The sequence below is a fragment of the Telmatherina bonti genome (assembly GCF_933228915.1).
Source record: "Telmatherina bonti genome assembly, chromosome: 6".
NCBI lineage: Eukaryota > Metazoa > Chordata > Actinopteri > Atheriniformes > Telmatherinidae > Telmatherina > Telmatherina bonti.
In genome coordinates this window covers 35,739,718-35,756,177 of record NC_136624.1, presented here as the reverse complement: position 1 = coordinate 35,756,177, position 16,460 = coordinate 35,739,718, and the positions used below count along the sequence as shown (strand labels likewise).

General features: G+C 38.3%; 1 protein-coding gene across 1 annotated transcript in view; it reads right to left on the bottom strand.

Annotated features, from left to right (window-relative positions):
- LOC306757662 (arf-GAP with coiled-coil, ANK repeat and PH domain-containing protein 3-like) overlaps positions 1–16,460 on the bottom strand; it is a gene marked incomplete at both ends in the record, with an annotated part of 62,443 nt that overhangs the window by 18,984 nt on the left and 26,999 nt on the right. Inside the window, 8 exons of the mRNA XM_079242784.1 lie at positions 78–214; positions 9,468–9,542; positions 9,741–9,836; positions 9,951–9,995; positions 10,194–10,377; positions 10,716–10,774; positions 14,820–14,873; positions 15,293–15,412. Coding sequence (XP_079098910.1) covers positions 78–214; positions 9,468–9,542; positions 9,741–9,836; positions 9,951–9,995; positions 10,194–10,377; positions 10,716–10,774; positions 14,820–14,873; positions 15,293–15,412 — 770 coding nt within the window. The remainder of the gene's footprint in view (positions 1–77; positions 215–9,467; positions 9,543–9,740; positions 9,837–9,950; positions 9,996–10,193; positions 10,378–10,715; positions 10,775–14,819; positions 14,874–15,292; positions 15,413–16,460) is intronic.

Genomic DNA, 16,460 nt, shown 5'->3' with positions numbered 1-16,460 from the left:
TTCTATTGTTTCTATAAAACCAGGATGTGCATAAGTTCTTATTTCCCCATTATTCTATATGCCAACTACCACTTTACCTGTTCCAGGTCTTGAAAGCATTGCTGGCCCGCTTGAACAGGTAGCCTTCCATGACGACACCATTGGGTGCATCCACATTGAATTCCAGCTTTGGATCATCATAGGAAAAGTCCTGTAGTGACAAGATGTTACATACCTGTCAGGGTCTGGTTTCTGTTTAGTTTTTTCTCTCTGAACAGACAGTAAATCACTGGTAAGGCCACATTTAGCAGAAATACACAGCAATACTTAGCATCTCTATAAAAGCAAGTTGCTTGTCTTGGAAACACCAGAATGAGCATGGCAGGTGATATAATGGAGAAATTTGTGTAAAGTCCACCACAACATAATGACTGGAAACATGGAGAACCTTATCAATCTTACATGAGGTTGCTGTGCTACTGTTGTATGAGAATCTGGGTCTCCTTTTCTTTAACAATCTGTCTCCATTCCCTCCAGGATGGCAACAGCACGCGTATGACGATTATATCAGCCTTTTTAAAACCTATCAGGTAAGACCTTTTCTGCATTCTTAAATTTCTTGGCTATGAAAAGAGTCCTTTAAAGTTAGATAGCACCTGCAGAGTGGACTGAAAAACACAAGCATACAGATTTAAATGAATCTGGAGACAGAGGTAAGGTTTCTCCATTGTTTGCCAGGTAGGCTCTTTGGTTTGGGGTAAGGTGATCTTGAGCATATGGCAAGCTGCACATACATGAGTGTAAAACTATATAGCACACACTGATGTCATTGCGTATTTTTGTTACCCTTTGACTTTGTTAAAAGCCTCAAAGCTTTTCTATTGATTGTTGGCAATGTGACAGCAATCAACAAATTGATTATTTTAATGGTAAATGGACTGCATGCTGTAGCACTTTGCTAATCTTCTCATTCACTCGATGCACTTTTACACCACACGAACCCTTTCACACACTTATACCCATACAGTGCTTTAATTCTATGCATAAAGAGCTTTCTGTAACACACACACACACACACACACACACACACACACACACACACACACTAATTAGCACCAAGTAGGGTTCAGTATCGTGTCAGCATCTTCAGCATCTGGACTGGAGGGGACGGCATAACCAGCAATATATTCACAGAAGGAAAAGTACTATATTACAAGCTTATTGTTAAATTCTAACATCATTTCCTGCTTCGCAGCAAATAAAACCATCCAGGCAATGTGAAGCATAAGAAAGCTATGTTGGGTTGTTACATAAAGAAACATATTTAGAGGCCTTGTGTGTCAACATGTAATTATCTGCACACATGCCTCACAGCAGGTGACAAACATGTTGAAAGACAAAAAAGTAATCTAATTATCAACACAAATGCATCATAACAATAAAAGCCTCTTAAAAAGTTCTTTAAAAAGATTTCAGACAAAATAAAAAAAGTTCCTCACCAGCATAAAGTCCAGCCTGCCAAATATCTTCATCTTCACAACACTGACATCTAACAGCATCTTCATTAAATAACTCATTTAATACTTGAATAAATATTAAATAATCCACAGGAGACGGATGCACAAGCCACGCGACCCCCGAGGAGACTGTGCCAATAACAGCACGCGCGTGCCGTTCCTTCACTCCACACCACCTGCTACAGAACTGACCACTGCCACGCGGATCTGTCGCGCGCTCATTAGCATACAGCTGTCACGCTCGTGCCCCACTGACCCCGTCGCTGCGACTGGAGATCAAACATTTTGGCTGCGTGTTCGGACGTCAGGGACCCGAACCCCGCCCAGCACCGCGATTTAAAGCCCCGCAACAATTCCAAAAGGCCCGAGGAGTCAGCTGTCCATCTGTCTGCAGCTCTCAAAACTGTTCCTGTTTAATCAAGCTGACGTTATTACCCCCCAAACACACACCCAGAGCCCCCGCTTCCCACCTTAAATCAGCTAGGACCGCGCGCAAGGATGCGGCCCAAAGGCGCGAGGCTGCGCAACCAGACGCACTGGCCAAAACACTTCCCATTGAGACTGGAGTCATGGTAACACAGTTAGTCTGCTTATGTGCTTCGAGGATATGATATAGTCATTAATAATTAGCAAATATGCTGCTAAAAGGTGTGTGTGTGTGTGTGTATGTGTGTGTGTGTGTGGGCGTGTGTGTCGGTCAATATTAAACTGGCACAACAACCTACCAACTGCTAAATGTTCAACAAAAGCTTCCATTGAAATAAAACACTGGTCCCATTTGAATGTCACCTAAACATCATTACCTTCAGGTCAGTCCAGTTCGGAATAATGGGGTCTTGAGATGGAAAAAGTTTAGATTACATCTACAATTAATCAGGGAGAAACTTAAAGCAGTTTCAGGTATCAATACAAACCCAATCAATGACTCTAATGGACTACCAGAGCGGAGTTCCACACTAGAAGCTACAAACATGGTGTGGTCAAGCAGATCCTGCAAATAAACTGTCAAAAATAAACAAAAAGCTCAATCATCACACATTAAATCTGCAGATTAGCTCTACTAAATATTGCTTTTATGGATTTGTTTGCTCGTCTTTCTGCAAACACATCTCTGACTAAAATGCTGCACAGCCAAAAGTTGGAACAATGAAGGAGGAGACAGCGGAGGCTACAGTTCCCCTGGGACCCACAATAAAGTCCTGCACACATAAAAGCGAAAGAATAGAAAGCAGAGAAAGACGGAGCGCCTGATATTTGCAGTGACGGGCTGATAGAAAGACAGGGACGAGGCAGCCAAGGCCATCAAAAGAAGGAGGAAGCAAAGAGATAAAGAGACAAAAAGGGAGGTGTGAGGTAATGCTGACAGATTTTCAATGTACAGAGATGAAAAGATTCACAATTACCATTCCTGTGGTAAAGCGTCATATATAATATCTTGTTGCATTTCATTTCTCTACGCTGAAATCCCACATTGAGTTTATGCTGGGTGTCCACTTTAAACTTAACTAATGTATACTTTAAGTCTGTGTGTTACAGCTGAAGTTACTTAAAGGCTTATTAATAATAAATGTTTAGCATCTATAATTCACAGACTCTGCTGCTGCATGGTTGTGCTTCTTGTTCCTCTACATCTGCATATGGAAGGAAAAGACAAAAGCAGATGTGATGTGGTGAAAAAAATATGTCTCGTCCCTTTGTTATCTTTGTTCAATGTTTTTTTTTAAAGTAAAGACAAAGTGAGTTTATAAAAGACAAAAAATATATATATTATTCTATAAGCTAAGGCTAAATAACATCTTTCCAAATATTTTATTTAAAAGCCATCAAAGCATGATGAGCAGCATCTGCCCTCCATTGAAAATGCTGTTTGTTGTGTCATTCTTTTAGTCAAGCGCAATTATGTCTGAAGTGCCACCAAAGTATCTGCTGTCACCCTCTTTTTCTTTTGTTTCCTCCATAGTTTTATTCTCCACCACACACAGCTTGTGTTTGGATCTTTAACTTGTTTGCTGTATATCCTTCCTGTTTTCTTTGTCTTCTTTTTCTACTGCGCAACCTCATATTCAGCCCCCTGCTGTGCCATCTGTTGACTTGGGTCAGAGCTGGCAGTGGACGAAGGAGAGAGCGGATTGAGGTTGGCATCATGCACAGCCTCGTCTCCCCGATCGCTTGACATGCTGACCTTTCTGGCACCATGATTACCAGGACTTTAATCTGAACAAGGGCGACATCTACAAAACCCAAGCCAGCTGTGCTCAGATCATGATTCTCATGCTGCTGCATGCTTGCTGTTGGGTTAAGAAAACATCTTTATCCTTTTAATAGCTGAAACAAGATAGGGGTTGTCTTTATACAATGACTTGTTTCTGTCACAATCAGCCTTGCTTCCTCCAGCATTGCTGCTTGCCACACCCCTAATCAGTTCACTGCTCTCACCTGCCTCTGCCACCTGTTCACAATCCCCATCAGTTCAGCCTGCGCATATATGCAGCCTCCACCATTCACTCACTGCTGGATTGTCATTGCTCTCATGCCTGACCTTCCAGCACTCCGACCGCAATTGCCTGCCCGTTACCGACCTGATCTGTCCCCGACTTCCGCTTCCTGCCTTGCCCTTGGAGCCTGCTCCCCTGTGGTTACTGGGTTTCTGTCCTGGAGGACCCCCAACCGTGAGTTGTGGATCTTCACTCACCTTGTTGTGCTAGGTGACCACTCTGTCGGCCCAGAGGAAAGTTACTCTGCCCTGCTCTGCTCATTGGGAACCAGAGTTCAACTCCAGCACCGAACCTCACCAAGTGGCTGAAATAAAAACTGTTAATCTGCCCAGATCTCTTGTGCTGCTTTTGGGTCCTTTCTCCGATCATTTCAGTTTCAGCATATTATGTTTGCACAAAGTCCAGGCTAACAATCATGTAATTATTCCTTAAATGAATTCTAAGCTAGAATGCAGAAGCAATGGATTAAAAAAAAAAAACTTGTTAACCTCATGATTAAAAAATGACTTGGCAGTAATAACTCCACAGAAATGTTTTCTGCACAACAGTGTCACAATGTTGTGGAGGAATTTGGACTCATTCTTCTTCAGTGTTGAAAGAAAAAAAATAATCACAATAAATAAATTTTAAAAAAAATTAAAAAATCACAGTATGTCCATCAGACTGAGGTTGGGACTATTTTCTTTTCTTTTAATTAAATTAAATTTCATTTTACAAAATTAAATTAAATTAAAACATTGTCATTGTTTCATTCATTTTCTGAACCGCTTAATCCAATTCAGGGTTGCGGGGAAGCTGGAGCCTATCCCAGCTGGCTTTGTGCAACAGGCAGGGTACACCCTGGACAGCTCGCCAGTCCATCGCAGATTTATATGCACATTTTTATATATATATATATATATATATATATATATATATAAAACCCTGTTTGGTTTTCATATTAACTCTTCATTTTAGCCTGTAGGGAAAAAAAATGTGTTTAGATCTTGTAACCTCTTTTAGCTCCTCTTTGAAATGAGGAAAACAGCAGATTATGTGACAGTCCAGGTCATGAAGAGGCAGTAAAAATACATCAAAACGTTTTTGGAAAGTCACAAAGTATCTGATGCATGCTTAAAAACCTATTTTAAATGTCACACATATAAAATATTTTCCATCCCTGCTGTTGTCATAAAGTTTCTGCTGAACATAAAAAAGTCTGTCAAGCAAGACGAGTAAAAAATGTCGACTGAAAACGATTTCTTCGAAAAAAGGTCTGACTTTTGACTTATGTTAACAGAATATATAGCTCAACATCTGCTTGAGGCTTTTCAGGTTTAACCAGGCCTTTCTAACATGCAAATTAACGAGCGTACCTTGATGCCTCAGGCCATGTTACTTTTCTGAAGTCTCACTGCAAAATATGTAAGAGCCAACCCTTGTTCCTGGCTGGGCTGTTCTATAAATGTGAGCAATGCATAGTCAGACCTTGAACGGGGGGGTGGGCCTTGCTAGGATGACTGGCAACTTTCTTAATATGTTTTTAATTTAATGAACCACCAAACGATGATGGATGACAGGTAGCAGCAGCTGCTAAGCTAAAGGGTTATTACTAATGTACTTTCTTTTGTTTTATTGTCTTTATTGTCCGATCTGTGTTTGGTGGTTATCGTAATGAGTTTTATGATCTTTTAGCTAAGAGTGTGGACTTTCTGTGGATCCGACACCTGTCTATCTTTGTATTACTTACGTGCAAGAGACACCTTTAGAAAAACCTTTGCTTTTCTAGAGATGCTCACAACCTGTTACAGATCAGTTAATGGAGTATTAGATTTGCAGGATTTCTCAATTAATTCGTATTCAACCAGAAATGGTAAAAGTGTTTTTTTTTCCACACAGTTTTTTCCACATTGTTGTCATTTTTCTGAAATAAATTCCAATACATTGTAATATGTAATTGTAATCTGTCATTTGTTGGTCATTTGAGGTGTATTTACCTCATTTAGAGACAAGACGATGTTCGATTATGCTCCTCTATCTAAAGCTTTAAAACCAGTCCTTTAGCTGTCCTTATTACCCTCCATTACTGTATATTGATAATAGTATGATACATCAGTGGGACTGCAGTTCTTAACAGTCAAAACTTGATGAACACCAAGTCTTCAACCCACAAATTTATGTGAAGCAAACAGGAAGATCTGAGAAAAACAAGATTAAAACAACAAACTGTTTTGCACAAAGCTGACTTGCCTGTGCAAGTATCCACAGCCTTTAGCAGACATTGTTTTGTCTGCTTTGTCCTGCAGTGCATACAGAAATACACACATCTGATGCTCACACGGTTAATCTCTATTATACACACACACACACACACACACACACAGAAAAGACTGTCTTTGTCTTTGTCTGTGTTTGTACAATAAACCCACATGTGATGTACTAAAACTGATTTCCAGTCATCCCCTCTACCTGCCTGCTTGTTTTTACTTTGTTTATAAATTGTTTATGTGACAGAATTTTCTTTTTAGGCAGCTTCTTGCTACAAATGATGCCTTCTGGATGAGTCCTGTCTCATCTTTTGATGAAACCAAAGTTAGGTAACCATTGGCACATAGCCTTACTATGAAAAAGAAAGAAGTTAATCTTCTGGATTGTAGTGTTTTCCTTACATGTTTCATTCATAAAATGGGGCGGGAAAAATCAAGGTTATCAAGATAAACAAGGCATACTCCGTTACTGTAGCTCCACTAGCTCACTGACCTCTCCAAACCACAGCACATGGATAAAATCTGACTGGATGCACAAGATCTGGCCCACTAAGAAGCAGATTGCATTTTTCCACAAAGAATATACCTTTAAAAATATTGTTGTTTGTCAGATCTCAATAACTGCCATTATTTCATTTAGTGACATGTTTTCAAAAGTTTTTGTATTTGACCTCCCAAAACACTGGGTTTTATCGGAACAAAACATCCAAATAATAAAAAAAAAAAATAGACACTTAAACAGATAAACCTAAACTTGCCTCTGTGTGGACCCTAATCCTAATAATCACCTGCAGAGTCAAAGTCTTGTGGACTCCAGGTTGGGTTGTAATGCACACCACCACCTGCACTTTCAAATATAGAAACCACTAAAAGGGTTGAGGCTAGTTCACATTGAGTATTGCTTATTGTGCACTGGGGAGCTTTGGATTAATTCAAAGGCTCAGAAAAGACAAAACAACAACAACAAAAAACAACAAAACGGTAACAACTCACCTGCATCAATGTCTGGAGAACAAAGAGTGAAGTCACGCAATGGCAAAATAAGGAGAGAGAGAGAAATATGTTAATGAAAGAACACCATTGCTTCAATAAAAACACACTGTAATTAACAGACACTAAAACAGACACTAAAAGTGTAAAATATTTAGAAGTAACGTGAGGAAGTAAGTCATGGGCCATGTTTTCCGATTAAGAAAGATGAGTTGTTGACAGGCCACGAGGGCACGAAGCTCTTTGCAGAGTCTGGCAAGATGCCTCCACTTGGCAACTCAATCGATCAGAGGAAAGGGCCAAGTCAGGCAGAAAAACAGACATGTTGCTGGCATCCCTTCCTTAACAGATGGATGATTTCAGTGCATCTGTGCATGAATGTGACTATTGGATGTGGGAGGTGAGTTATTCGGACGTTTTGCATCAACTGAGCAACCAGTAGAATAAAAATCTGAGCTTTTTAAGTTTGTTTGGTTTTTAAATTCTTTTAGCCTGCAGTAAAAAAAAAAAAAACCCAGAAAACTCTTTCAGCTCTTCTTTGAAAATAGGAAAACAGCAGAATATGTGGCAGTCCAAATCATAAAGAGGTAAGAAGTAAAAATACATCAAAATGACTTTGACTCAAAGTCAGTTCAGTTGTAGGTGTTAAAAGTAGCTGAACACAGGCAAAATTCAAGGTTGCAATCTGATCACGCTGAAGCGTTTATTGGCTAAAAATAGATCGGATGGCGACCTTGAAATCTGCCAGAATGATCAAAATGATTGCTAATATTCATTCATTTTCCGAACCGCTTATTCCAATTCAGGGTCGCGGGGAAGCTGGAGCCTATCCCAGCTGGCTTTGGGCGACAGGCAGGGTACACCCTGGACAGCTCGCCAGTCCATCGCAGGGCCACACAGAGAGACGAACAACCACACTCACACTCACTCCTAGGGACAATTTAGAGTAACCAATTAACCTATCATGCATGTCTTTGGATGGTGGGAGGAAGCCGGAGTACCCGGAGAGAACATGCAAACTCCACACAGAAAGGCCACTGACCAAACCAGCCAAGGATTGAACCAGTGACCTTCTTGCTGTGAGGCCACAGTGCTAACCACTGCGCCACTGTGCAGCCCCGATTGCTAATATTGTTTTTGAAAAAATCTTTAAATGGACCGGCCCCTCAATACATTACCGAATGCCTCAAAATTTACACCGCAGTGCGCACTTTGAGGTCTCAGGAACAGTCCCAGCTTGTGGTGCTTAAGATGAGACTTAGGACTAGAGGGGACAGGGTGTTCTTCATAGTCAGTCCTAGAATCTGGAACGCTCTGCCCCTCCATCTCCAAATTCCCCCCCACAGTGGAGTGCTTTAAGTCTCGTCTAAAGGCCCAATTTTATTTTTTAGCTATTAACACTGCTTGAGTTGTGTGGTCCTCTGTGTCTTTTACTTGTTTTATTTGTTCTTTTTAGTTATTTTATTTGGATATTTATTGATCTTAAATTGTTTTACCTGTTATTCTTATTTTAATTACCTTATTTTTTTATTTAATTTTATTTTTATTTTGTGATATTTGACTCTGTGCAGCACTTTGGAGACGTTCTGTTTTTTAAAATGGGCTTTATAAATAAAGCGGATTGGATTAGATAATATGCAAAAATGAGTTTGAAAGATTTGTCCAGCTCTTTGGCACAACTCAGCACTGAAAAAGCTGCTTGCACTTCAGGCCAAGATGATGCTTCATGTTCTCATAATTAAACAAAGGGACTGGAAGTGGAAAGAGAACAAAAAGATTTTTAAAAAGCAGCACAGCCGCACCTGCGTCTAACTGGACTTTGACTACTACTTAACTGTTTATGTTCCTTCTTGTGTTGTTCTCACTCTCAGACATTAGTAGTTTTGGAGAACTGTGTTGGCTAAAAGACTGTAGATTAGAATAAAAAATGTGGCTGCTACACATTCTTAAGTGTGACTAGGCTGCATGAGCATGCAACCATTCTCCGTTTAAACTGCCTCAAGCATGAAGTTTCGTTCAAAGGTTTCCAGAACATGTCAGTGCATGCATTTTCAAACTGGATAATTGACAGCTGAGGTAATTATACCATAAGCTGCTCCAACTTTTTTATTTAACTGGTGACAGATACTGTTGACAAAAGGAAGGGAAAAATGACACTGCTTTTATGAAAAGGAGGAGTAAACAGGACAGGTGATTATGACAATGAGAGCTGTGATTCGAGAACAATGTTGCTGCCTCACTCTTTGCTGGATGAGGGCGTGCTTGTGCTCCAGTTCTCTCTTCTCCATGGCCGAGTCGATGACCAGCTGATCCAGCTGCGTACAACAGATGATCAGAGACAAAAACAAAGCAGTCAGGACGACAGATGCTAACAAACAGAAAAAACTCTACAGTCACAACTAAAACAGCTGGTAAACAGAAAATGAAACACGTCCATCATTCTGGGGTGTTATTTTCTGAAACAACTGGTTTTAGCACAGCGGTGGTATTTGGCTTTGTTAGTTTAAGCTCACCTGTGCTGCCAGTTTCTTCATGTAGGGATCAATTTCATCCAAGATGTTAAAGCCTTGCTGAAACAAAGTATACTGGGCTCGCATGAAGGACAGCATCTACGGGAGACATGGGGGCAATAAGTGTTGCAAAAGGGCAGACGCATTCAGAAAAACCTGAGTGAGTGTCCTTGGATGTTTATGCAACGATATAGAAAAGTCGTAGTTACTCACAGCATCCAGGATTTCAAACTTCTTCTTGGCCTGAAGCACATTAATCTACCAAGAAGAAATGAGGAAATTCAAGGCTCATGTTTGAGTTTAGCATTAAAAATATTCTTCTTGCAACAACACTCAACAGTATGAGAGTACTAACGGTCAGATAGATAAACTCGGCACTTGTTGAGTGTTGGTGCCACCTACTGGACAACACTGGCAAAATAACCAAGAGTTAGTGTTAGTGTAGGTGTGCCTCACCTGTAGCACATAGTCCAAGGCCAGATGTCTGAAGGCTTTGCGGCTGAGGATCAGGGCTTGTGTGGCTTCCTCTGCCTCATGCACTTTGTTCCTGGGCGCCTGAGCATTCTTCACCTGAGCCAGCTCCATGTCCTCGCGCACCCTGTCAAACTGCTTCTTAGTGTCCTTGAACTTACGTACATCCCTGGTGAAACACAGAACAAATAACACTTGATATGTTCAGGCAATTGAAACAAAAAGGAAATTAAGCACATAAAACTGATTAGTTTTCAAGTTGTTTTCTGCATTTAATTGTAAAACAAATTACAAACCAGTTTAAAATGTGAATAAAAACTCAAACATGCTGATAAAAAATAAATATCTAACATGCTAAAGACTTGATCTTCTGACTGAAATACTCTGGAGCACCCTACAATGTCCACTTTTATCCTTCCTAACAAACATATAATAGCATTGCAACTTCACTTTTTTTTTTGTGGTGGATGTAGGCGGCTTCTTCACACACAGTGATGAGATACTCACTCTTTGATGAAGATATGAAGCTGCTGTTTGATCGACCTCTGAGCCTGGTCAAACAAAATCTGTCGGAGACACACAAATAAAAATCTAATTAAGGATCTACTGATATTTTCAAATGTGCTTTATTAAAGGTCACTTGGTGTGAGTTCAGCAGAACACCTGTAGTATTGATATTCTGCCACAAGGTGGCAGTATGAACCCTCTATCATGTGACAAATGCCACAGGCTGAGGAAGAAAGTAAGATGAGGACATACGTGCAGGTGCCGCCTCCACAGATTTTTTTTTTTTTTTGCCTTATAGATCCTTCATCTCTCTTCCTGTATACTATAGGATGCCCTCTCCTGCATCTTCTTCTTTCACCCTCACTTTTTTCCCTTCAACTCCATTTTCTCTAGAATAAAACTGAATCATGAACTTTTCTATTCATCTGGAGGAAGATCATAGTTCCCATTTCTTTATTTCTAACAACTGCAAGCACACGGACATCACTTAAATCATGATTGCTTCATAACACACACACAAAAAAAACCACATATCCAGCAGTCAATGTGGATTAAACTCTTCATATCAGGTCCTTGTTTACCCTAGACATACACATCGCAGATTAAAAGGGTTTAGGCCATGTATAAGCCTCCATCCACATAATGACCCTGCACAGTCTGATGACACGATAGAATCATGTTTAGGCTGACAAATATGCTGCCTGAGGTGAAAGGTCAAATATAAAGACAGTCTGAACTCAGTTGCAAGTTAAATTTAAGCATTAAACACCTTAATTTCTTCATGGAAGTCACAAACCTGCAATCTCCACTTATAAACAGTGTCTATAAGACTATATTTGTGACATACTATGTGACATACTCTGACTGTCAGCTAACACTGAAATCCAGCGAATTACACTTTACACACTGAAAGTCTTTTCCATCTGGTCCTCCATGAATTGGTGATAAATATATGTTCTTTAAAAAGGTAACAGTAAAGACCTATTTAGATATTTAGCATTATATTTAATTCAAGGAAAATAAAAGGAAACTTTAGCCAGGGTGAATAAAACTATAAGTAATAAATAAACAACATGATGGGTATCTACAGACAACTATCATTTAGGTCATTGAGGTATTTCTTTTCTTTTTCCTTTTTATTTTATTATCCATCATATCTGTATTGTAGTTAATTACACTTTAGATTATGAAGAGATTATAAGGAGATAACTCCTAATACCTATATTAATAAAATATAACCCTTTTCTTTTTCTCTAAATATTTTGAAAACAAATCTCACCAACTAAAGTTTTTGTTTTTTTTTCTTTTTGTCTGTCAATACAATTGTGATAGGAGAGTTTGGACAAATACTACCACCCCATGGTTACATCTAATTATGTCATGTTCAATTTCCTAATGACCCAATTCTTCCATTTAAAGAATATTAAATCGAAGAATTGGGTCTTTAAATTTTATTTAAACACACTCACACACACACACACACACACACACACACACACACACACACACACACACACACACACACACAAACCAGAAACTGCACAGAATCTTTTTTTTTCACTGGGAAAAAAATGTGGTAAATCTTGTGAGAGGACTTGGTGAGAAGTTTCTGTGTGATAATAAACACACTTGTGTCTGAGGATTTACAAGGAAAATTCTCTTTTTGCTTTCGTATATGTGAAAATCTGCAGAAACAGATATCAGATTTTCACCGTCACTATGTCCTTCCTTTACCTTTCTCCATCACTCCAATAAAAATGAGGACTGAAACATTTTTTGTGAAGAACAAATGAATAAGAGATTGAAAGGAAAGCATAAAAAACGTGGAGAAAGGGGCAACAAATATTGACCAACAAGCCAAAAGCCAAAAAATATTGACAATTAACAAGCCAAAAACTATATTTTCCTGTCATTCCTAAATGTGAGGATTTCATAAAAAGACTGCAGCTAGTCGCCTAGCATGTGTGTAATCTGTCAGCAAACTGTCTAAAGATAAGTAGATCCTAAAGGGTCAGAAGGATTAATCTGAACACTTCTATTAGATATGAAAAGGTCAGAGTTTGGTTGTCTAGAATGGATTAGAAGAGACATGGATGAAAAAGGACAAGAGTAAGGCAGATTGGTGAAGAATATGGGCTAAATTGGCTTTACTTACTGTATTTAATATGAGTGTGTGAGCTACTGGTCTATTTATGAAGCTGCAAGGCCATATTGATGTGAAAGTCTTTGAATAGACCAAGTCATTTTCTATATGCAGCATAACAAAGATTAATTTTTTTGACAAAGGTTGTTCATGTTCACTGACAATTTAAAGGAACAAAAAAAACCCAAACTAACTTAAACAAGATTCCTAACTGGAAACGTCCCCTCAAGGCGTAAACTGTATAATAACACAGGATTTACGAGGTGATATAATTAGATGTGATTGTAAATCACATTAGATGTAAATTAAAAAGCTGTAACATAAACTAAAACAGACAAGACAGGAATTACAGGAAATGATGGAAGTGAGAAACTGAAGGACAAAGGGTGGCAGAAAATCTATTTCTGCTGTTGTGTGATGTAACAACCAACCACAGCTTTTAATTAGAGTTATGACAATGCAAACTTCAATACACCTTTATCTTAACAATGCAGTGATCCATGTTTATCAGCCAATACGGAGAAGGGTAACAACAGAATTGTATTTTTCTCAGTTTTTATACACTCTGTCAGAAATTTAGAGATGTGTTTGTAACTCTGTCCAGACTGATAATCATCATATGATATTATATCATTAAGAGCTGTAATGAGTTGTGCGGAGCAAACTTTGATCAAATTCAATAAAAGAATAATTTACCATCAGCTACATGGATTGAAAACAGGATAATTATACATGTTATATTACCTACTAACCCCAGAAGTTCACTTAGTTTTAACACCAATATCTAACATTAATCATATTTCTGAATAGACGTATGATAAGAATTATGTCTCATTTGCTTAACTTGTTTTTTCATTACTTTTTATTCTTTTGATCTACTTATTCATCCAATCAGAACAATATAGGCCACATTTCCGCAGATAGTGACTGAGTCTTTCTAAGCTACTGTGAAATCAAGCCAGACATTTCAAAACATCAAGAAACAACACGTATACATATGTACACATTTTTACACATACACACACACACACACCACACACACACACACACAAACACACACACCACACACACACACACACACACACACATATATATATATATATATATATATATATATATATATATATATATATATATATATATATATATATATATATATGTATGTATATACATATAAAAATTGTATCATGACTAAAACATCTAAAAAATGCCAAAAGTTAAACAAAGGCCTGTTTTTTTTCTTTAAAGCCTCTTCCTTGTTCATTTTCTATCTCCTTAAAGTTGTTTTATCTACTATATATATATATATATATCTATATATATATCTATATATATATATATATATATATATATATATATATATATATATATATATATATATATATATATATATATATATATATATATATACTATATATAGTATATACATATACATATGTATATATATATAAAACATCTAAATGAAAACAGCTGATGCACAGATCTCTAAAAGTGTTGACTACATTTAACGGGGAATGCCTTCTGAAAATTTAAAAAATCAGAGTCTAATATCAGAGTCTGCATGAACATTTCAGGAGCTTCGCGTAGCAGTTTTTTTTCTTCTTTAAAATCACACTTAGTCATGAGGAAAAATCACTCTGGAGTCATGTGGGTAAAACCTACTCAAGTCTGTGTGATTTCTATCAGAGTTGGGGTTGGTGTATTAAAGCTCCCACATGCATATGATCTAGAAAGTCATCAGACAACAAGTCTGCGCACCAACCAGGGTGGACAGATTAACCAGCACATAGAGATTCTAGCATTAAATTTGGGTGTGTATTGTTGATACTAGACACTGGAATTTTTAAAAGATGTTAATTTGCCAGGATGACCTGCATGTGAGCAAGAGTCACTTCACATTGACCTCTCGCCTGTGGCCAAAACTCTGTGTGTGTGTGTGTAGAAGTGTGAAAGTGTCTCACCATGTGGTAGTTGACAATCTCCTGGAGGCTCTCTCCACACTTTTCAAGGCATTCCTGCAACATATAAAGTGTTAAAGAAAAGCCTCCAAATGAACATCACCTGCTTTTAACTGTCTTTATACACGTGTGTTTATTTCAGATAAAACAAAAAAACCTAAAAAGAATAAAATGTAAACTACAGCAATCCAGAAAACACAAGCACAGACATAAGATCCAGTTCACATGTTTTACTAAAACAACCATGAAGCTGGTTTCAGGTTTCTCTGCTTCCTGTCTGCATATGGTCACATCTTTCATCCCTACAACAGCTGGATGATTCTGTCTTCACGACGTCTGTTTATGCTCTTGAATGGACATTATTCAAGTGGGAAAACACTGGAATGTCCTCGCAGAGACTGATGAGTCTTCAAACATTCCTGAGCGGAGGAAATGATCAGACCTAGGTTTTTAAGGTCATGGCTGTTTCTACTCACCGATATCATCTCTTCTTTCTTGCACTGCTGCGACAGATCTTTGATGCCATTAACAAAGAGCTTATTGGCACCGACGTAGGCCCTGCCGGCCTCTATCATCCCACTACACAGCTTCACCAGCTAAAATGTGCAACAAAAGGACATCACTTTAATACACGAAAAGAATATCGTCTATTTAAAAGAGTCACATGTTTTACACAAAGCTCTGCAAGAGTATAAATAGTACAGTGATGATGTAACTCAAACAAGGCTCGAAATTGTTGGTCACATGTTAAATGTGCGAAGACACTTAAATCAAGAAAAATCCTGATTTTTGTATTAGGACCAGTGACAGCCTTTTCTGAAGCTGATGAGATTAAAATCTAAATTAGAACAGAGATTTCAAATAAAAGGTCAAATTAAAAGGAGAAAATCAATCATGATGGCAAAGCAGTGATTATACTTGAAACCAGAATTACACGCACGCTCACAGCTACGGACATAATGAATACTGGAGATTAACTAAACTGAGACTTTGGACACTTATTAATTAGAGAGATGAGAGATGTATTTAAAAATAGTGTGGATGGTGAAGTGAGTAATATTTTTGCTACATTGAAAGGATTTTTAATGGAGCTGTCGTTGTGGTGCATCCCGTGGTGCACTAGCAAGGCGCTGCTGCAGAATAAGAAGTGAGGAGCAACAAAGTTTGACTCAAACACTGTGAGGATTGACAGGTGTGTCCTTTTCAGCATCTGTCATGCATAACACATAACTGCAGACTGAAATGAACTGAAAGCTGATCTATATGTTGTAATAAAACACTGTTACTGCTAATCATGAGGTCATAAAGGGACAACAGAGAGATGATTTGGCTGTAAGACACCTGAAAGCTGGTGTTTGGTTAAAATAACGGCACCAAACTGAGGATACTTGTCCCTTTTTCCTCCTTTGCAAAAAGATTTAAGAAGTTTAGGATGTAAAAACTGAGATAAGAATCATCCCAGTGTTGTTTGGATATTTAATACAAAGGCAAAAATATCAGCCTCATGATGGTTTAGGAGCAGCAGGGAAAGTTTTCAGTTCCTCCACTTATTAAAAGAGCAATGTGAAAATACTCCATTACAAGTGGAAGTCCCCACACAATAACTTGGCTTAAGTTAATATATGTGAACATTAGCAGCAAAGT